Genomic DNA, 23,604 nt, shown 5'->3' on the forward strand with positions numbered 1-23,604 from the left:
AGACAGAATTTACATCTGTTAACACTAAATGTATGGGGTTTGTGGTGTCACGTGTGTGACAAGTTACACAAATGCCGTAGAATAAAGACCATGTATTCTTATAGGCCCCATGTAATTCTGGAAAGACAACTTTCGTTCAGTGTGGAGTTTCGTACAAAGGTCCGTATTTTACATATTGAACATCCACGGACGGACGGAAAGGCATCATAATTATGTCTCCATTTTTTGGACACGCAAATGTGGGGGGCCCCTAAATGTGGGGGCCCGTGGCATGGGCGGTGGTGGACCCCGCCGTAAATCCGGCACTTTACCTATATGTCTGCATTGATCATGTGCGTTCTTCTATTTGGTTTTTATATAGCCTTCCAAATGTAATGAACATACAGTAGACGATTGTGTGACGCATGTGACACATACATACTAGGGCGGAAGATGGAGCAATTTATCTCTGCACCTATCTCTCTCTCTCTAGATATTACTTTTCTCAATACGTGTTTGGGAGTAGATTAAACAACTTTTATTTTCAAGTTCCTGACACGCATACTCATTGCGCCGGCCTTGAAAATAAGCATATTAACCTTCCAAATAGAGTGCTAGAAAATCCAAGAGACAAATGCAATACTTTGAAGTGATGCAGACAACATTAAAAACTACCTGGTGTTTATTTTGAGAAGAGTTAAAAGCCAAATCTGTACTGTCGTATACTATAATATCGCAGCTGCATACATAATTTACGTACGATTTAAGTTGATCAGTTGATCGGTAATTTGGTAGTATGAATTAAATACGTCTGCACGTTTACTACCTATTGTTGAATTCCTTAGAGAAATTAAGAGTTCCAAAAAGGAAATTTTATCGAAATTCCCGGCAAATAACTGCTGTAACCGGATCTCTTTCAGCATGCAGGATCAGATATACTGGAGCTTTCACTTCCGCAACATCTTCACATTTCGTTAAAAAATTATGACTGGCTGGAAATACTACTTATTTGTTGGGGACGTAGGACTTCAAGGCATAAGCTGTAGCAGACGACGAAACAGTCCATCATTCACATGTTTTCCCGAACAATATCAAACTACAGGCAGAAACGCACATTGCTTCAAACGTTCAACTTTAATGTTGTTCTTTTTCTAACACCTCCTTGTACACACAAAAGCCACAAATGTAAGGGAATGTAGTTGTTATTCTTTAACCGAATGTGGAATATATGTTCTTCCCCACATTGGAGATGAATGGAATAATTTAATACCGTGTACGTTGATGTACAGCTAAACGAACATTCCAACTGTGCCACATTTCAATTGTAGTGGATCTCTGGAAGAACAATTAGTATGTAAGAGTTAGGGGCAGCTTTGATCTATACCCGGTTGCGAAAACTATTTTGTATACCTTAAAACCACATACTCCCGCTAGTATCTACCGCAGGCGGCCAGAGAGAAAATGCTTGTGGCCCTCGAGAAAGCTTTCAAGCTGTTTCTGCAAGGTCAGATCAATTTGAATATTTTTCCTGTATTTTGTGACAGTATAGTTCAACATATCAGACGACAATGTAGAAATTTCTAACCTTGTGCTTTTCATATAATGTCATATGTCCATTTTCCGTCAAGAGTGTATAGGCATACTTAAATGTGGATTAGGTACAAAGTTTCTCTGCGGATCGTCGAATCAATTTCGTGTGAATCCTTGGTTTAGTACTTGGAAAGTGGAAATCATCATGGCTAGGGATTCCGTTGGCGTTCCATACAGTTCACGATATGTAAGTAGTTTTACCAGGCCCTCCTTCAAAATGTTATCCTTCAGAGCAACACACCTGGGAGTATTGCAAAGAGTTGCTGCTATTTCTTCTCGAAAATACCTTACAGAGCAGCAACCATGTCGGCTTATGAGTTCTGGGGACGACAATATCAGAATTGGGTGTGCATCAGCTTTCTGGGGCGACACTGCTACAGCTGGTAATGGAAGACAACATCACTGCAGCCTACGTTACTCCCATGTTATAACGTTAGCACTAATTAGCCTAGCTTAGGCCCTCGGCGAATGTCAACATAAGTTAGTAACACCAACGAAAGTACAATACAACCAGTTTCACGAATAAACATGATCATTACATCTCAACCCTTCCGCCAAACATATTAGTACAAGAACTAATCGTAATGATATTAATAAAATATATTCATATAGAGCTTTACATGAAAGGATATCTCTAAAGACCTTTACACAGGAATAGAGAGAAAATTCCAAAATGCACACCAACCGTTGAACAAGTTCTTCCATGGAATAGACAAGAACTAAGTGACTCTTATAATTGTAAATCTCTGTGTTATTTGATCATTTGTTTAATAGGAACTTTTTTTTTCTGTAGACTCGTCTGAGTCACAACAAGAAAGTGAGGTGGAATAAAGTTTTTATATTGAACTTGACATTTGACTTGTAGAAATTTAAAACAGTAAGCAAACATCTCAAGTTGTTATTTCAACTAGGACTGAAATTAATACATTATCAATGCAACTAGGAAATGAGGCCATAATTTTAAATTTTTATAAAGCACAGTAGGAGTTTGTTTTACACTGCAACATAGCCTAAAGTTCACTTACTATATTTACAGGTTAGGCTTACAGGCAGACACTCTGTGTGGTAACTCATGAGGGGAAGACATACTGTATGGTGAAAAGGAAATGTAAAAGTAGTTCTCTTTGCTAATGTGGGGCTCAGATGTAATGTTATGGTTTCCCTAAAGTGCTTAAGTTAAAGAGGAGACATTTAAAAGGTGATTTCTATATTATAATGCATTGTAAATTACTTTTAATTACGGAAAATCCGGCTGGATTCATACCAGATTTGAAAAATCTCTTAAAGCCAGCCAGAACATTGGCCATTTAATCTTGGCAACTGGAAGTACATATGCAGTATTTGCCTAGATTTTATGTCTTAATTTGAATGTATTTTATTCTGGTTTTAAATGCTCGACTCATCCACATAGTCTCTCACATAATTTTGTGAATATTCATGCTTACATTTCATGAATGATTAATTTCATTTAGATTAAATTCAAACTCAGCAACTAATCGTTCAATGTTTAGTGTTGTTTCTCTAGCCCCTCAGCTTGTGTACCAAGGAAAAATTGACTTTTTGGTGTTTGATTACCTGGCCGAAATTACTATGTCCATCTTAGCTGCTGCAAAGCGGAAGTCACCGGTAAGTAGGGAATAGTGGGGAGCACCTCATTGTATAGTTCTGCCATTGGCGGATAAATTCATCCAATGACATAATATCTGCAAAGGCGAAAGTCATCTGTGTGTAGGGAAAGTGGGGAACACCTCATGGTATAGATTGCAGGATACAGTAGCATCATAAAAGTAATATTTGCATTTTTAATTCAGTGTTCAAACATTTTAATGGAACTAAAACAATGGTGTGTGCATTTTACTATTGTATTAATTTAGTCAGGCCTCTTTGATTGATTAGCAATTAGCAGAGTAGTATAAAAGGGCAGGTCCAAGCTATTTGCACTGTGACATACGGGACATTTCAGAGACTTAAATTTGTCTAAAAGTTATATGGAATCCATTTTCCAGAAACTTTTTCAGGTTTTCATATTTGTTATTGCTGCTACTTCATTACAAACTCATGAAGATTTCCTACACTTGCTTTAATTAGGTCCCATCTTAATTAATGTACAGTGTGACGTACGGGACCAGAGAATTTTGTGTTTTTTTGACTAAAGAGCACAGCTGAAACCCCTCTGAAATTAGGAGGGCAGTGATCAAGCTGTTATACCTAGTGAATAGCCTAACCTTCCAAGGGCTAAGCTGTAACATATTAGAAAAAAATATGAAGCCATTCCAGTACAGTGGTTACACAAATGAAAATTGTCCTGTGACGTACGGGACATGTGACGTACGGGACAATTTGTCCATATGCAAATTGACTATGAAAACTCATATTTTTATTCCTGAATATACCATAACATGCTGATTTCTACATAAAAACATTAATTTGGATATGCCAGAACAATGTAATTGGTAATTTCATGCCATATTTCCTTCTTTCTGGGATACGGAACAGAGCAGTGACCGTACTTGTGAGATCATTCCATGTAAAACATGGAATGCGTAAAGTATTAATCTACTCTACACATGCATCAAATACTCATAACATCAATTCTAGCTTTTTTAGACCACAAATGATTCAAGATGCAAAGTTTTGTCGCAAAACTGTTTTGGTATGTATACTGTAGTACACTGCATCATACTCCCCACTAATGACCCTGAAGTTGAAATATGATCCATCCCATTCAAAATATTCCAAAATGTCCACAGTAATGCCACTATGAAACTAGTACAGCAAAGAAACTCTATAGACCTAATACTGGTTACCAGACCAAATAGTCAGAACATCAATTCTTGCTTTGTAAGACCACAAATGATTCAAGATGCAAAGTTTTGGTGCAAAACTGTTTTGGTATGTATACTGTACAACACTGTATCATACTCCCCACTAATGACCCTGAAGTTGAAATATGATCCATCCCATTCAAAATATTCCAAAATGGCCACAGTAATGCCACGTAATGTCCATCTATGAAACTAGTACAACAAAGAAAACTCTATAGACCAGACCAAATAGTCATAACATCAATTCTTGCTTTGTTAGACCACAAATGATTCAAGATGCAAAGTTTTGGTGCAAAACTGTTTAAAAATTGGTATATATACTGTACAACACTGTATCATACTCCCCACTAATGACCCTGAAGTTGAAATATGATCCATCCCATTCAAAATATACCAAAATGTCCATAGTAATGCCACGTAATATCCATCTATGAAACTACATAGTACAACAAAGAAAACTCTATAGACCTAATACTGGTTATTGAACAAACTCATGAGTGATTGTCCTTTGCAAAAATTGGGCGAGCGAAACTCTACACTTGTAACTAAAAATCTCAATGTCTACTATCTAAGTTCAGGAAACAAGAACATAGTTGCACATTATCATAGTCACACTTCACAATAGGCCTACGAAATTTTGAAATGCAAACTCAACATTCTTGAAGTCGTCCTCATTCAATGTCAATGTATGAATAGCATTGTAGATGATTCTGTATCCCCCACACGCACAATTGACTTCCCAATAGTCAAACAACACCCGGGCTGTTGGTGGTCTGGTCATCAGTCAATAGTTTATTTGGTGCCATGATGTGCTCTTCAGGCATGCAGGGATTATAAGTTGCAACTACCAGCTTTCAACAAAATAAACTTGTAAGCATTGGAAGGTTTCCAGTAGAGGTCCCAATTGGAGCCCATGCATGTTTATTATGTATAAATACAGGGTTTCCACCACACTATGTCCCGTACGTCACATTTTGTCCCGTACGTCACATTTTTAAATTTGATAACTAGAATTGCAGTGAATATTATTTCAATTTTTTGGGGATGGATATTGTTGAGCAATGTTCTTTATTAGAACTTTATAGAATATCACCAAAAAATAAATTGTTCCTCCATATCAAAACTTGAAAAAAGTGCTGAAAATTGTGACGTACGGGACATCAGTATTTGGACACTAGCTCATTAGCATATTTAATTAATGAACCCCCAAACATAATATGTCAAAATTATTGGAAGGAAGGGTGTATCATGTCCCACATAACTTATATTCAATAAGTTCATATTGCTGGCAGGGAAATAGGATTCCAAATGTCCCGTACGTCACACTGCAATTTGAATTTATGCAAATTAGCTGGCTGTAATTGTTTGAATAGGCAAAAAATTTCAAAAAAATTATGAAAATCTGAAACTTCAATAATTCAGCTTTAACATGATACCACATTTAGGGTGCTTCAGTAAAGTTTGAAATTTGGCTTCTAGGGATACAATAGCTTGGACCTGCCCAAAAATAAAACCTGTAATATAAGCATTTTTAACTTATCCCAGCATGTAAAAACTTAATTGTGAAACTGAGTATGTGCCTCTTGTCATCCTTTAACTTCCTGTTGACAGTATCAAGCATTCATGCCCTATGTATTGTGATACAGGTCGTTCCACCGTCTAATGCATTTTCAATGGTTTGGTACACAGGATATGGGGTATGCGACGGATTTCGTTCAGGTTACGATGGGCCCCTTACTGAATGAGATCAAACGACAAGGTATTCGAGTAGTGAGCAACTCAGGAGGCGTCAATCCACAAGCCTGCTGCGAGGCACTTCAACAAGTGGCTAAAAAGGCTGGGGTGGACTTGAAAATTGCTGTGGTGACCGGAGATGATCTTATGAGACAAGTACTGTACAGATGCCTATCAGTTACTCATTATGACTCTCATCTCCCCGTTTCACCTCAGAATATTTCTATCATTAATGATTGAGACAATAACTACCGTTGTTATTCAAACATAGCAATCTCTTTATTCTCCATCATTTATTTGTTCCCGTGAAAGGGAGAGCATTTTGCTCGTCTCGAATCTGTCCGTCTTTCCCATTAATTTTAACAAGTATTGTGGTTTTGATTTAACAGTACACAAATAATGTAGTTTTATGCTATGTACAGTGTTTTCAAACCAGGGCATATATTGTCCTCTATTGCAATTATATATTTGATCAATAATGATCAGTATTGAAATGAAACGTTATGTACAGTATTTCAACCAGACATTGTTAATTTTGCAGCCCAAGAAATGAGGTGGCGACATGGTAGGTCGAAGGAGACTCTTCTGTGGTTTGCTATGTTGGATCGTCAGAGAAAAATAACATATTCCCCTAAGGATCTATATATATATCTATATCATTAAAATATTTTCAAACTTCAGTGGTACCTTGAGGAATTGTGCCTTGAGAATCTAAATCGATGCCTGCATTCAGTTTTTTTTAAGTCTCATAATAGCAGCACACCTCTGTTTTGTCTCCAGATGAAGGACATAGCTGAACAGGGAATCACCGATATTGACTCGGGAAGGTCATTTCCAAGAGCGGTTGCATCAATGAACGCATACTTGGGGTAAGCTGTGTCTGGTTTTATCTAGTGAAGGGAGATGGGTCTGGAGGATTGGCAGACAGAGGAAGATAGGGATCACATAGTATTTCCCAGCCTATGGGAGGCATATACATAGTACTAAGATTCCCATCCCAAAACCAACTATAGGTCTACAACGATTAGGTGAAACATTTCCCTTAGTGGTTGGTATGCCTAAAACCACAAAGAAACAAATCCATGCTTGGCCTGACAGGCTTCATTTGTTATTTATTTGTGAACAGATATTTACTCTTGTGTCATAGACAGTAAGTGTCATCAATAGTTAACACAGTAACTTATATTATGTACACATGTACTGTAATGTCTATTGATCAGTTAATTTTGCTACAACTCAGATGTGCAGCCAATAGTTAACACAGTAAATTATATTATGTACACATGTACTGTAATGTCTATTGATCAGCTCATTTTGTTACAACTCAGATGTGCAGCCAATAGATAAACGCAGTAAGTTATGTTTTGTACACATAAATGTAAATCAGTTAATTTTGTTACAAATCAGATGGTCCCAAATTGGACATTTTGGTACTCGGCAATGAGTGGCTTTCACCCAACAAATTTCATGCTTCCTGGGTTGTCTTGATTTGTCGTGCAAAAAAATAATAAGAATAATGCCCTGTCACACATTTTCTATAGTTTTTGTCATTGCTGACACAGATAAAGGCTATTGCAACCTAGATCTGCAAAGAGCAGTACACCTGTACTAACACACTAATATTATCAACTTCAAAACAGCTCTTATTTTGGTTGATTTTTTCTTGTCTTGTTTTGTTGTCTCATTGCAGAGCCACTCCTATTTCTAAGGCACTGGACATGGGCGCTGACATCGTTGTAACTGGACGTTGTGTTGACAGTGCTGTGGTACTTGGACCTTTAATGAACAAGGTAATCTAACCTCTATGTATATATATCTAATTTGTCATTGGCGTCAATTGGTGATTTGTGTATCAGTAAAACAATGGGAAGATGTAAATTGGGTAACAGTATGCAGAAAAGGGGTGAATTTTTTTTTTGATTTTATGCTTCCTTCAGAAGTTAGTTAAAAGTTGGCCAAATATTTGCCTAGTAATTTGGAACATTTTAATAAATCGTTTAGCAAAGAATCATAGAAAATGCGTGTCAGAGAATTCTGTAAACAGTTACATCAGGGTCTTGCAGGGCTTTAGAAAAGAAAATGAAAATTATAAAAAAAATTTGCTTGACTTGTAGAGTTTCGTCAATAGGAAAGAGGAAATACATAGTAGAATTATGTGCAAACTCTTCGTCATTATAAGATTTATTCATTACTTAATTTTATTTATTAATAACTGTTATGATTAATATATTATTCAGTGTTCTCCGCAGGTCATTTTTTTGTCCGGGTGGTAATCGCTGTCCTGGGGGTTAATCGCCATCCTGGGGGAGGGGGTCTAAGGGGAGGGGGTGTCCCCCTCCCCTTTGGAAAATTTTTGCCCTCCGAAGGTGGGCTAGATGCCAAATGGTGCAACATTTGGTGCTATATTTGCCTTGCATGTATCTCCAGGAATTGCTATTTTTTAGGCAGTGTTTTAAATTTTCTCTTACGTTTGCCAAATGAAAAAAATAAGAACACTTCAAAATTGTTGCTGAAATATGAGTAGTAATGAATAGGCCCTAAGTCCAATGAAAAATTATTCTACACTGTGCAAGGCTAACCCAACACAGCCTGTGCTTGACTGGGATAACTGCCAAGTTCAGGCATATCAACCAATTATCAGTCCTTATTACACAGATGCACACAATGAATGAAAGAATGATAAATAGATGATCAAATAACAAATTAGTCTTTATTTATTTCAACACCAACAGGATAACAATTGCAGTGAGAAAGTTGAAAAGAAATAAAGTTTATCAACTTCATGACTTTTGAAGTTCGTAAAAACCCGTCCTTTACAACATTCACTATATAGAGAACAAAACTCTGAAAATCAGTAGAGAAATTACCAATTGTGTACGAAAAGTAAGTTGGTAACCTTTCAAATTTTACGAAAGCTCGAGCAAAATACTTTCGAAAAATTCACGCGAAACTGGCATTTCGTGCTAAATGCAACTAATTTCATGTAAACAAGGCTCTAGTACACCCATTTATGAATTAACCATAAGACCACATCTGGTGTTGAGCGGCAGAAAAAGAAAGTATTTTCTACAATTTTCACAAAAAAAAGGAAAAATTAATATCCTACCATAGTTAAGTGTATAGTAAATAGCCTAACCACTTCGTCGGTTACGGATCTCACGTAACAACAAAAACACAACTTAAATTGTATTTTGTGAAGTTGACGTTCTCTACAAGGACATGGAAACAATATTTAGCATTTAGTTAATCATGCCAAGTGGCCTAAAACATGGGATTGCACGTTTTACTTTCATAAAGATGGCCATACTGTAGCTATTGAGGCCTTGATATCGTGCTATGTCTGTATGGTATAGACTGTGCCTGGTGTATCATGGGGAATAGATTGTTTTGTTCATGCGAAGGAGTCAGTTGGCTTGAGGTGTGTTTTACTTACCCTAATGTTACGGGGATATTTACCTACTTTTCTTGAACGTATAAGATAACATTTCGCATAACTTTACCGATCCTTTACTGACTGACCTAATTAATTCTAGAGTGGAGCCAAAATAGTTTACTCCATGAAAAGTTTTTTTGGAAACGTGCCAAAAATGTTAAAAAACAGGTGTTAGACAGGGGGTTGTTTGGCAAGGTACCTGGGAAAATTTGAAACACATGAAGCCAGCCTACCGTGATATTTAAGTGGGGTTAAACACTGCAGTTGTAAACTGATGTACGTATCGTGCACGCTGTTCATTGTTAGGCATTCTAGAAACGGGGCTTTGCCGAACGTAGTTTGTTTCATAATATCGACAGTTTTGTAAATCTTCGCGGCCGCGGCAGAAACAAAACATGTAGTTTCGATCAAATTCGTCACTCTTAAAGAATATGAGTGACTTTTAGAAAATGTTTGACGAGGTGCCAGTGTATTTTTTTTTGTCCGGGCGGCCAAGTTTTTCTTCCGGGCGGTAGCTTTATGTCCGGGCACTAGCCAGCCTTTTCAAATTTTGTCCGGGCGGCACGCCCGGACAAAACCGGTAGTGGAGAACACTGTTATTAATTGTTTATTTTTTTAATTAATAAGATTTTAGAGCTAGCTGCCCATTAACCTCCTACAGACAACGATTATTTATTGATTATGATTTATTCATTACTAAAATTATATTTATTAATAACTGTTATTATTAATATATTATTATTTTTTTTTAATTAATAAGATTTTAGAGCTACCTGCCCATGAACTGCCTGCAGACGATGATTAATAGTTTCTATAGAGTATGGACACTCTTTTCTTGGTTTGGCAAGGTGAAAAATATGTAATTGTTTCCAGCTCGAGCTATATATACAAGATAAGTTACACCTCTAAATGACTCTGTGGAATATAGAAACATAAAACATATTTGTTAGTGTCTAGGGTGGGATCATTATGGTCTTTATAGTTTCCTTTTGCCCATTCTACCTTCCACTGGCCCCTTTCTGCTGTTTTTTTCAATCTCCCTGGTTCCACTGTCTTTGGGTGTGTCCCATGGTTGCCTTTTCCCTTGAATACCTTTTATTTTCTCATGTTGGTAATAGTTGCACTGCCCAATGGGTCAACTGGATAGCCCTCTCCTTGGTAAATCCAGTCTCATGTTTACTTCTAACCATGTGGTTCTTGTGTGTCTGTGCTTATTTAATACTTTAGGGGTGGGCTGCAGCACTTACTTTATTACAGCAAGATAGAATACAACTATTGGAAGAAGCACTTGTCTTATTATCATTATGGCTACACTCTCTCACCTCTGCGCCTTCCAAAGATTCCAATGTCCCGTGGTTGATTTTAATATGATGTATGAACCGTTTCCACACAGAAACTGTATTTTATGATCTCATTATTTTATGTCTGGTAATCTTTATTGTCATAAGTAGAGAGATATGATGATTTATGATGTATGAACCGTTTCCACACAGAAACAGTATTTTATGATCTCATTATTTTATGCCTGGTAATTTTTATTGTCATTAGAAGAGAGATAATGAAGGTCATCAGGTCACCACAAGTTTCTGGTGGTCGCTGAACCATAGAGATTATTCCCTTTGATTTTAGGAGAGGTTACAGGAGAGTCTGACTCATTTTGACTTGACTTGTTTCATGAAGGATGTTTAAATAAAAGTGGAAGTCGAAGTTTGAAGAACAATTAAAACCTATACTTTACTTTATAGTATGCAGTAGTTGCAGACAAGACAGATAACCATTAAACCAATTTCTGGTGACAAGAATGTGAAAGTTATGTTGAAGAAGAAACGAAAATCATACCACACTGTTAGGTTGAAAACCCCATCTCAATATCTTGGCCCATAACTTGAGATACAGTTTAATGAATTTAAACCTAGTTTTGAAAATCAGAAATACAATTTTTGCTGATGTTACTCATGAGGTGCCTGCTTTGTCATGCAGTGTTGCATAAACTCAGAGAATGTGGTAAAATATTAGTGCAGAAAGCACAGAACCATTGGTTCATTTTGCATGTGTATTTGTGTTAACTGAGCAAGTCCAAATACAAATAGTATTTATTAAAAGACGGGCAATGAGACAAGTGGAAAAGGCAGAAAGAGTTCATTAAAAATGAAAAAAAACCCGGAAAGTGAACCAAAGGCATCAAAAGAAAGAATCAGAGAATACAGGCAGTTAAAGAATTTAATTTGTGAGTGACAAGGCCAGTACTTCATCTCCAGAGGTGCACAACCATGTTACCCCTTTCTTGTGTTACAATAGCTTTAGATCAGGGGTTCCCTAACTGGGGTGCATGAACCCCCAGGGGGTGTGTGAGTCCATCCCAGAGGGAGTCATGAGATGTTTCTGAAAGTAAAAACTAGAGTACTTTTTGTTGAACTAATATCTGAAATATCATATAATTTAGTAATGGACAAAAGTCGTACCGTACCTATCGACAAACTCTGCAATATTATACTATGAACTTGATTTTTTACAAAGCACTGTTATGCGTATTGTAGTATATGATGACTCAGATCGTGTCTCGAAAAGTTGGGGGTTCGCGGCCAACTCTGACATCCACAGCGGGTTCGTGGGGGGATAAAGTTAGGGAAACCCTGCTTTAGATCCTTAGATATTACTGGTTATTTGATACAATATTTTAATTCTACTGTTTCATCCTTGCATTACTGTTGGCTATTTGACTTAACATTTTAATCCTGCTTTAATATCCTAGCATACTACTGGTTATTTGATACAATGGTTTAATTCTGCTGTTACATCATGTGGTTATTATCAACCCCTTGGTTTTCTCTTAAAAGTTAAAGGTGTGTTAGTTGAACTGTACAATAAAATTTTGAAGCCTTAGAAGTCATATCTTGATCAAGGGCAAGTGTGAACAATCTATTTGTCACGATAAAGGTTTGTCCAAGTCAAACTCAACTTGTAAGAGTTCATCAATATTTCTGTTTGTCTAATTTTTCACAGCAATGCATCTTAATCATTGTGATATCTAACACAGACTACAGGCGCGTATCCAGGATTTTCTAACCCGGGGGGCGCGAATTACTATCTAAGCGGAGCGCCACCATCGGTTGGCGCGCAGCGTACAAGAAAATTTCTGGTTTTGATACCACCCAGATCACCGGAAATGGCACTTCTCAGGCTTGAAATAAACAACCAGATGTACACTTTTCGCCTGAGAACCAAGTATTTCCCAATAGTTTTTTTTTTCCATCCATAACTTTTTTGAAGATTGTCACCAGTCACAAAACATGTTCGACCTCATCGCATCTCCTGTGGATCATTGCTTTTGAATAGGTGATTCTACGTCGCGGCACACAATATCCGTCAGCCCCACTTTTCAAGGTTTTAAGCCCATTATTTGTCCAGAATTTGAAAATTCACGTTTCTCGTGAATAAACTCACCTCAAAACATACCCTAACGTTGCACAAAATTTCATCTATGGACAAACAATATAGAAAAATCTGCTTCAACCCTAACAGACCGGTCAAAATTGCACGAGTAGAGGGAACTGTAATGAAGAATGTTGCTCAGAAATTTTCGAAAATTCCGACACAGTTAATTTCTTGGTGTACAAATATTAAAACCTCTTATAACGGCTATTATCAAACTTCGTTGAAAGAAATGAAAAATTAGCAGATATTTCCAAAACCGAACACTACACACATAGACGTAGGAGGCTGGGGGGGGGGGGCTACAGCCCCTAATTCGCCATTACTAATGTAAAAGAGAGTTTCGACCAAGGGCGGCGGAAGCACTTTTAACCTGGGGGGGGGGGGGCACCGGCATCAAAGGGCACTTTGCAGAAATTCGATTGGACTGATGCAGCCTTACATTTAGTACCCTTTATAACTTTTATTGTATTTTCTTATTTGCGAATACACATCACTCCATCAACGACCCCCCCCCCCCCCCCCTCCAAGGAAAATGTGCATACTAGCACTACAATATCCAATGTGCAAATTGGGAAACAAGGAACAAGTTTTCTTTTGAGACAAGATGAGGTCAAATCATGCTAGTTGCTAATGTAGGAATCTTCCGAATTAGAGTTTATTTGTTGTTAATATCTTAACACATTTTTTCCATTCGAAGTAGCTTTGAGTTTGACCCACAGAAATTCATTAAAAGTGAGGGGCGTGGCTAGGATTTGCAGAGTATATGGACGACTATCTGAGCGGAGCGCCACCATCGGTTGGCGCGGAGCGTGCAAGAAAATTTTTGGTTTTACAAACCCCTCAGATGGCCGGAAACGGCCCTTCCCAAGTGTCATTCTGGTTCCCTGGCGTCTTGCTAACTTGAGACACCTCAATTTTTATATAGAAAAAGGGCACATTTTTAACCTGAGGAAAAGTGGGGGGCACGTGCCCCCTGTGCCTCCCCGTTCCGCCGCCCTTGGTTTTGACATAATTGGACCTCCATGCTTTTTCTCCATCTACATAACTTAAGACATTAGCATCCCGCGGTATACTGCGCAACTTTCACGGGCAAGTCGGACAATTTTGAGGCTGTTCATCCTGGAACCCAATTTCATGCTCACTGATATGATGTCATATCTACTGGTTGCTTTACAAATTCAAACAGGCTCGTAGCGAGGAATTTGCCAAGGGAGGGATGAAGCATGTAGGTAAATTATCTAAGCGTAGCGCCACCATAGGTTTGCGCGAAGCGTACAAGAAAAGTTTGTCCGAAAATGCCTCCCAGATCGCTGGAAATGGCACTACCCACGACCATTTGTTGGCGCGAAGCGTACAAGCAAATTTTGGCCGAAAATCCCTCCCAGATCGCTGGAAATGACACTTCCCAGTCCTTGTAAGTTGCATCTAAGCACTTTCTATTTTGAAATTACTAGCGATGTCATAACAAATAATGCTGAAGGAGAGGGGGGGCGGTCGCCCCTTCCCGAAATGCGTCATGTTCCCCGACGACACGGTCGAGTTCAAGACCAGCCACAGTTGGTTTCATAGCACAATTTTAAGGCGTATATACACACACACGCGTTATGACAGACCATATATAGTATATATATATATATATATATAGATCATGAGTGAGAGAGGAAAAATGGAAACGTCAAAAATGGAGTTGTCGGTGTAAGGGGTAGGGTGAGGCACACACCCCTTCCGAAATCCTTGATCCGTCACTGGCTACCCTGTGTATATTGTTATGAAATAGTGATACCATCTCTTTGATGTTACCGAAACACTCCATCGAGACACCTTACAGGCCTCTTATGTATTTATCTAGGTCATGGATTCAGTTTTCCCACGAGAAGTTTTTAACTATCTTATTGAATCTTGGTACAGGGCCTTTTCCCAAAATAGATTCCATTATGTCTGTGGAACATTCGAGAAGGTTCTCTCACGTGGTATGGAAGTTTCCATAAGAAAGGGGATGGACTTCCAAACTCCCAACCAATCAGGGCAGATCAGTGCCAGTGCACTTATTTTTATATCATTAAGCTAATACGGGATGGTCAGGTTATTGGCTGCCTACTGATTGTGCGCAGTGAGATTTTATGGAAGTAAGGTATAAAAGAAAAAGGAGGTCAGAAATTTATCACTCCGTCAGCAAATTTATGACTTGGTCAGCAAATTTATGTCTCCGCCGAAAGGTCATCACTCCTAATTGTTTAATTGACGGAGTCAAGTCAAGTCAAATCATTGTAATTTAGTTTTATTTGTTAAGAGAATCGACAGAGAAGAAATTATACCGAATCATTAATCAAATCCGATCTTGTCAAATTGTTTTTTGTGTGAAGTCATTGTTTTCTTCCGTTCGAGACATCTCCTGAAGAAGCGTAAATACGGCATCAAGATATCCCAGTACCTTTCTATCGCGAGTCCCGATATAGTTTTACTATCGGAGGAAGCGGGCTCGTCACAATATTACAATATAATAGGGATCAGCGCTGTAATGATGTCACTGTTCCTCTTTCTCTTCCCGATGTCTTGGCGTTTTCTAGCTTCTACTCTTTCCTTTTCTTCTTTTTCTCTCTTTCTTCCTTTTCTTTTCTTTTCCCTTCCTCCCTCTCCTTCTCCTTTCCCCCCCTCTTTTTCCTTTTTTCTTCTCTTTTTTTTCTTCTCTTTTTCTTACCCGGGGGGCGCGCGCCCCCAACGCCCCCCCCCCTGGATACGCACCTGGACTAACAGTGCTTGGTGTTTTAATATTGTTTCTGCATGAAATCATAATTTATAAGATACTCAAGCAGGATTGATGTACCTACAAGATATGATGAATTGGGGTGTTTATTTGTTTATCCCTTATTGAAAGGGTCTTATTAGAAGAACTTCCCTGGATTTCATCCAGGGACAACCTTTCGGATACCCTTTAGGTGACCTTAGTGAAGGGACACAAACACCCACTGTGCGTGTTTGTGTCCCTTCTGTTACTTGTCATGTAGCCTTTGAAGAAGATCCTGCTAGGATCGAAACGTCAGGCCAACTTACTTTTACACATTTACACAGGCTCTCTAGTGGATAAGCAGTTTGCTAACAGTTTTATTCTATTTTGACCTTAAAAGTTGTTTCCTTGTTGGCCGCTCTATCTAGGTAGTTTTCAAATACAACACCATCTAACAACCAGAACATTTGAATAACAAGACACAACAAGACATGACTACAGCATGTGGTAATTATACTTATTGTGTTACAGTAGGCACTGTATACACTTTGTAGAGTGGTCTTTGGTTTAATATAAAAGGAAATGTTGTGGTTTGTGATATTTTGTGTGTAAATGCAGGTTGGTAAGAGCCCCTAATTTGAATTTCATTTCTATGGTATCATGGTTAAGTGATGTAGTGCCCAAGTTACTTAATGTAGCATTGACCAAGCGTCACTGATACAGACTTATTGTGTTACAGAAGGCACTGTATACACTTTGTAGACTGGTCTTTAGTTTGATATATAAGAAAAGTTGTGGTTTGTGATATTTTGTGTGTAAATGCAGGTTGGAAAGAGCCCCTAACTAGATTTTTATTTCTATGTAATCATGGTTAAGTGATGTAGTGCCCCAGTTGCTTATGTAGCATTGACCAAGCATCACTGTAAAGTCACAGAAGAAACTGAAAAATTGCAATGTAAATGAAAAAGCATTACACTTTGAAAATTGAAATAGGACTATATATTTATATGCAGTAACAAGTTACTGAATATTCATATTAGTGTCCAGAGCTGACATGAATCAGGTATAATTATCTGTCCTCATAATTGGGTGCACCAGTGGCAAGACCTTTCACATGAATACATAAATTCAGAATGTTTTGCCAGGAATATTTTATGAAGTGTTTGAACTTTGCGTGGCTGTATAGTATTTACAGTAGGTCACAAATTTTGTACGTCACAATTTTTCTGCAAAATAGAACTGGTTTTATGTAATTACGAGCGTTTCTTCATCGTGCTAAATACTGCACATTGCAATTTATAGCCAAACGTTGACTATTCATCTCTCCCTGTTTTTATAAGGTCATCACTATTGGCCCCAATTTTAATGCATGCTAAAAATTGCAAACCGTTTTAAAACTAGTTTCCTGTAAGGTTTCCAGATGTTTTTGCATGTTTACATCTGGAGCTATGAACCAACATGACATTTTTAGAGGAGGGACACTTTTGAGGGCCTCTCAGTGTTTTGGTGGTTTTTAAGGATGAAACATCGTAAAACAGGCTTTTCTTTGTCCAAGGTTTATGTAAACTAAATTGGTGTCTCCTTATTTATCACCAAGTTCAAATAGATGTTTTCCAGGTGCCTGAAATACAGCCGATGAAGTTATTCCATAATCTGAGAGTACTTTATCTGTGAGTCATGAGCGTAATTGTAAAAAAGCAAAGCCTAGGTTGCGAGTTGCTTCTACGAACTGGTGAAATTCAAATTTAATAGTCATATCCGCTCTGGAATCTGGGAACACTCCCAGGAGATCGGGGATGTCTGGTCACCGAAGAGTTAGTCCCCCAATTATCTGCAGGCATTGCAGATTGTTAAAAAGAGATGTCTTAATTTCTCAGTGTATGAGCATGGGTGGCCATTTTCTGACTTTCTAGCATATCTGGAGGGAATACTGATCACCTTTTAGTCAGTGAGATGCAGATCAGAATTACTCGTTTTCTTTTGTACCACAGTGTTGTGTATTATGTTGATTATATTGATCATTCTTTAAAGAGTTCTGTTGAAGAAAAAACTACAGTATTTGTGTGTTTATTCTTCAGATCGTAATGTCCAAAATCGGTCTTCTTATTGTTTCCACAGTTCAAGTGGGGAACGGATGACTATGACCGACTGGCCATGGGTAGTCTTGCTGGACATTTGGTGGAGTGTGGAGCCCAAGCGACAGGTGGAACGTTTACTGATTGGCATCTGGTAGAGGGATGGTAAGAGCAGACTTAAAAATATTTCAAACTTAGGACATAAAATGTGAAACGATGACATATTTTAGTCAAAAAGATTGATTAGAACAGTTCAGATTCAGGTATATTTGGGTTTTATATATTAGCTTGTAAACATGGTAACTGAACAACGAGAAGTTGGATTCAAATCTTACTTGGTTCATTGATGCGCCATAGTGAGTAGATGAACCCTATTGATTTTGGTGCTCATTTCATGAAAAATAATGAGGTCACACCATCAAACCTGATAATCTTTAAATGCTAATAACTCTGCAAAAGTCAGAATTTATTCAAATTTGGTATTAATGTGTTGGTAGATAGTGGGTCCATGGTAACGTATGTTCAAATTGATATTATGCATATTTAGTAGGGGGCGGGCTTAAGTTTATTTTCACTAAAATAGCTTGTAAACACGGTAAATGAACAACAAGAAGTTGGAATGAAGTCATACTTGCTACATATATGTGCCATAGTGAGTAGATGAACCCTATTGACCTTGTTGCTCATCTCATGAATAATAATGAGGTCACAGGGTCAAACGTAAAAATCTTTACATGCTAATAACTCTGCAACCAAACATCAGAATGTATTTATACTTCATATTAATATATTGGTAGATAGCTGGTACATGGTGATATATGTTCAAGTTGATATGATGCATTTTTAGTAGGGGGCAGGGCTTAAGTTGATTTTCACTAAAATAGCTCGTAAACACAGTAACTGAAGTAACTAGCGACAAGTTGGATTGAAGTCATACTTGGTACATAGATGCGCCATAGTGAGTAGATGAACCCTATTGATTTTGGTGTTCATCGTATGAATAATAATGAGGTCACAGGGTCAAATGTAAACATTTTCAGAATTGAATCATACTTTCTGTGAAGGTGTTGATAGATAGCGGGTACATGATGGTGTATGTTCAATGTGATATTAAAGCTTGGGATTATAATCTCAATTGGCAAGGAATCACAATAAGCCCACTTGCTTTCTGTTTTTATTTATATATCTAAATATATATATATATATCTATCTATCTATCTATCTATCTATATGTCTAAAAGTTATATCTATATGAATATATATTTTTAAAATATATAAACTTTGATGGTTGTGTTTTGCATAAGCTGCTAAACAAGGTGAGAAAAATCAGCTGTTTGTTTTGTTTTTCTTGTGTTGTTTTTTTTCTTGGAAAATTTCTTTTACTAAAAGTAAAAAGTAAAAGCAGACACAAAAGTTGGTTTTGAACCAGGGACCCTGTGATGCAAAATCTTCTGCTCTACCACTAGACCATTAGAGAAGACACTGACATTGCAAGCTTTGCAAATATTTAAAGATCCACTTGTTTGGACTTAGACATTTTATAAAACATTTTCTCCACTGATCCTTGTCTGGGATAGGGAGGCCGCTTGGGAACCTTGTCAGGGGGGAGGGGGTACCGGCAAACTCACTTACCCTTCCTCGCCTCACCCACCCTCCTTCCCTCACCCTCCTCGCCTCACCCTCCTCCCCTTCTCTCCTTGCCACTCCCTCCCCTTCTCGCTACACCCTCTCTGGCCTCTCTCCTTTTACTCTCCCTTTCTTGCCTATCCTTTCTCACCTCAACCTGGTCTTGAACCCAGGATATCAGGAAAATCAAACAGCTTGTTGGCAGAACAACCAACTACACCATTTTGGTTCCCAATGGGAAAAATTTGTTTCTTACCTTTATACTTCTGCCTTTTCCAAAGAACATAAAATTAAAAGGCTCTGGCTGGAGTCGAACTCAGGACATGGCAGCTTGTCTCACTTTCTCAGTCACAGAGAACTACCAACTTGGCCACAGCAACTGTTGAGAAATAATGCTCGTTTCTAATATTTCAACTTCAGAATTCAGTATGGAAGCCTGAAAAAAGAAGAAAATAAAAATGCTCTCATGTGGATTTGAACTCAGGACATGGAGCTTGTCTGACTCTCTCAGTCACAGAGAACTACCAACTTGGCCACTGCAACTGTTGAGAAATAATGCTCGTTTCTAATATTTCAACTTCAGAATTCAGTATGGAAGCAGGAAAAAAGCAGAAAATAAAAATGCTCTCATGTGGATTTGAACTCAGGACATGGAGCTTGTCTGACTCTCTCAGTCACAGAGAATAACCAATTTGGCCACTGCAACTGTTGAGAAATAATGCTTGTTTCTAATATTTCAACTTCAGAATTCAGAATTCTCTGTATATTATTTAGTCAGACATGACCAGCAATTTAATCTTTATTTCTTGGCATTTTGTTCTCCTCAAAGGGATAAAATTGGCTTCCCAATAGTTGAATGCTCCTCAGACGGTACATTCATTCTCTCCAAACCACCCAAGACAGGTGGACTAGTTACCACAGCAACGGTTGCGGAGCAATTGATTTATGAGATTGGCGATCCCAGGCGTTACTTACTTCCAGATGTCACTTGTGACTTTTCCAATGTCAGCTTGTCTGCAGCAAAAGGTACTGTATTTGAGACTCTAAAGCAACCCTGGTGGAGGAGGTGTGGTTGGGTGAGTGATTGGGGAATGAGGGGTTGTTGGGTAAGTGGAGAAGGTGGGGTGAGTGAGTGGGGAAGGTGGGGGTGGTTGGGTGAGTGAGTGGGGAAAGTGGGATGGTTGGGTGAGTGAGTGGGGAAGTGGGATGGTTGGGTGAGTGAGTGGGGAAGGTGGGATGGTTGGGTGAGTGAGTGGGGAAAATGGTGTGGTAAGGTGAGTGAGTGGGGAAGCTAGGTAGGGTGGTTGGGTGAGTGAGTGGGGAAGCTAGGTCGGGTGGTTGGGTGAGTGAGTGGGGAAGGAGGAGTGGTTGGGTGAGTGAGTGGGAAGGAGGGGTGGTTGGGAGAGTGAGTGGGGAAGGTGGTTGGGTGAGTGAGTGGGGAAGAAGGGGTGGTTGGGTGAGTGAGTGGGGAAGGAGGGGTGGTTGGGTGAGTCAGTGTGGAAGGAGGGGTGGCTGGGTCAGTGAGTGAGTGGGGTAGTTGGGTGAGTGAGTGGGGAAGGTGGGGTGGTTGTGTGAGTGAGTGGGGAAGGGGAATGGTTGGGTGAGTGAGAGGGGAAGGTGGGGTGGTTGGGTGAGTGAGTGAGTGGGAAAGGAGAGGGTGGTTGGGTGAGTGAAGTGGAGGGGTGTTGCTATAGATTCTCTACAATGTAATTTGGAGGAGGGGTGGTTGGGTGAGTGAGGGAGGGGGGAGGGGTGTTGCTATAGGTTAACTACAATATCCTGTGTAGGAGGTGTGGTTGAGTGAGTGGGGAAGGGGGAGGGCTGTTGCTATAGGTTCTTCACAATTTCGCTTATTTTGTAATGTTGGGGATTAATCCAAAAACTAATTTGAGACCACTTTTAAATGCTTTATAAGTTGGCAAATTGCTCACGATTGGGAAAACAGTGGATTACTCTTGGTTGAGAAGAAGAACTTTTACCCACTTTACAAGTAGTTATCCTCTGCTCAAGTCCTTAACTCTTCACATAACAGTAGGATTCATTGCTGGTCGGTAGCACCCGCTGGTATCTTCTAAAAGGTAAAAAACTCACTGGTATTTCTCATCTTTGTATCCCCTCTAGATCCAACAACACAGGAAGATGGTGTTTCAGTGGCAGGAGCGAAAGGGCTACCCCCATCCTCCAAATACAAGGTTAGCGTGATGATATTGTGCTGCTAGGCATCCATAGTTACTTGTATGATAGTTGTGGCATTCCCGGTCTTCCATACTTAGTGCTTCCTTACGGCTATAGTAACCTTACTGCCAGTAAAACTTCCAAAGTGTGGCCATTGTAACAATATTCAGAATGACCTAAAAAGATCCTGTTAACCAATGTAGCTGCAGTTACCAACCACTTCGCAGGTATTTGATACGGTTATTTCTCGATAAAGTTTATCTGGTTTGAGAAATCTGTTTGCTTAGTTTTTCTATGTCAACAGTTGCTACATCACATATGAGATATTTGTTTGTAGTGCTGTTGATCCTTAAGCCACTGCATGAATAAAGGTTAATAGTTTTTATTCTACTCTCCAAAACATTAAAGCTTTAACGGGGTATTCCAGTGGCTGAAGATTCTTCTTCTGAAAATTGTGAGATCTTTAGTTTGTGGATCAACAAAGCATAATAATTCTGTCTCTGAGAGTTGATTGCTTAAAAGAGATTGCTGGAAATTTGCTCCATATTAAGGTGAAAAACAAATGCCTTGCAGCGTTTGTACTATGATTGGTGAAGATATGTTTCATTCAAATTTGGTTATATTTTTTGGTCGCATCTTGCAAAGGCGAAGTGAACGATGTCATCATGGCAATTGAGCTGTGCAAATGTTTTGTTTTTTGTTTTTAATATCTAAATTGTTTGTTCTCAGAGGAAAGTAATTCCTACCAAATAGCTGCATTTTGATGAAATAGTTTTAAATACTGAGAACTAAGCTAAGCACACATTGTAAAGGTTTCAAGGATAAATCAATAGGAAGAGAATGATAGGAAAGTAAGGCTTTTGAAGTTCATTTGTCATAATGACATCATAGTCCACCCACAGAGATACACTTCTTAGAGTAAGGAAGGGTTTAACCAGGGAAGATAGGTTTCATTTAATGAAATGTTATTATCATGAGCTAGGGACAACATATTGAGATGGAGTTTTCAAATAATACTGTAGACTATTTATTTTCAGCTTGCTGATGGCAAAATGAATCTATGTGATGGTGATATATTTGTGTGTATTTATGCATGTGACACGCCTGCTTGTCAACAAGATAACTTAAAATAGGTGCATGAAGGTTGAAGTTCATATTTGAATTAAATTCCTGTATGTGAGTACAAGCTGTCTAACTTGGTGGAGGCTAAAGGTCATTTGCAGTCAACAGAGGTGAAAGTCTGAAAATCTTGTAGAAATGATAACTGCAAACTTGGGGAATACTCATACTTGGTATGAAGATCCCCCTTGGTAAGAACAAGATCGGCACTGAAATTTGTAGAGGTCAAAGGTCTTTTTAAATTGAGTAAATCCTGCAGAAGTAAAGCTTGTAGGAACTTCATATTTGATATGTAGATTCACCATAATAATGAGTGCAAACCCCTTTTCAAAATTGATTTAGGTCAAAAGTCATTTGGGGTCAACAGAGGCCAATGAACATGATATTTGCAAAACCAAAGCTTGTATGAACTTCATGGTTGATGTGCAGATCCACCTTTATGGTCAGTAACACAATCTTTTTGATATTGGTGGAAGTCATTTTGGGTCAGCATATTGCAAAGTCTGAGGATTTCTTCAGTACAATAGTTGCAACAGCAAAGCTTGGATAAACTTCAAACCTGGTATATACATTCTTCTTAATTGGTACAAAACCCCTATTGGTGGAGGTCAAATGTCATTTGAGGTCAACAAAGTTCTGAAACACTTGTAAAGGTGATAAACTGAAAAAGTGCAGTTTGAGTGTGTACTTTGTAAACTTACGAACTCACTAAAAATTCATCTAACTTGTTATTTTGGTGGTTAGATCCCAAATTAGTGAGTACATGAAACGAATTGTTTTTGGTGAAGGTCAAATGTCACTTGAGCTCAACAGAATTCAGCATATAGGAGGTACAAATTTGTCAAACACTAAAGTGTGCAGAATGGGATGTCAGTGTAAAAGAATGAC

The 23,604-nt window shown here is 38.4% G+C and overlaps 2 protein-coding genes across 2 annotated transcripts in view; one reads left to right on the forward strand and one right to left on the reverse strand.

The window, feature by feature from the left end:
- LOC139980248 (arylsulfatase-like) overlaps nucleotides 1-23,604 on the reverse strand; it is a 128,382-nt gene that overhangs the window by 26,639 nt on the left and 78,139 nt on the right. The gene's annotated exons all lie outside the window — the stretch shown is intronic.
- Nucleotides 1,700-23,604, forward strand: part of LOC139979600 (uncharacterized) — a 29,803-nt gene continuing 7,898 nt past the window's right edge. The window contains exons 1-8 of the mRNA XM_071990560.1: nucleotides 1,700-1,952; nucleotides 3,095-3,195; nucleotides 6,084-6,284; nucleotides 6,909-6,997; nucleotides 7,819-7,918; nucleotides 17,840-17,961; nucleotides 20,252-20,448; nucleotides 21,544-21,614. Coding sequence (XP_071846661.1) covers nucleotides 1,715-1,952; nucleotides 3,095-3,195; nucleotides 6,084-6,284; nucleotides 6,909-6,997; nucleotides 7,819-7,918; nucleotides 17,840-17,961; nucleotides 20,252-20,448; nucleotides 21,544-21,614 — 1,119 coding nt within the window. The 5' untranslated portion in view covers nucleotides 1,700-1,714. The remainder of the gene's footprint in view (nucleotides 1,953-3,094; nucleotides 3,196-6,083; nucleotides 6,285-6,908; nucleotides 6,998-7,818; nucleotides 7,919-17,839; nucleotides 17,962-20,251; nucleotides 20,449-21,543; nucleotides 21,615-23,604) is intronic.

This window comes from Apostichopus japonicus, chromosome 14, assembly GCF_037975245.1.
Source record: "Apostichopus japonicus isolate 1M-3 chromosome 14, ASM3797524v1, whole genome shotgun sequence".
Lineage (NCBI taxonomy): Eukaryota > Metazoa > Echinodermata > Holothuroidea > Aspidochirotida > Stichopodidae > Apostichopus > Apostichopus japonicus.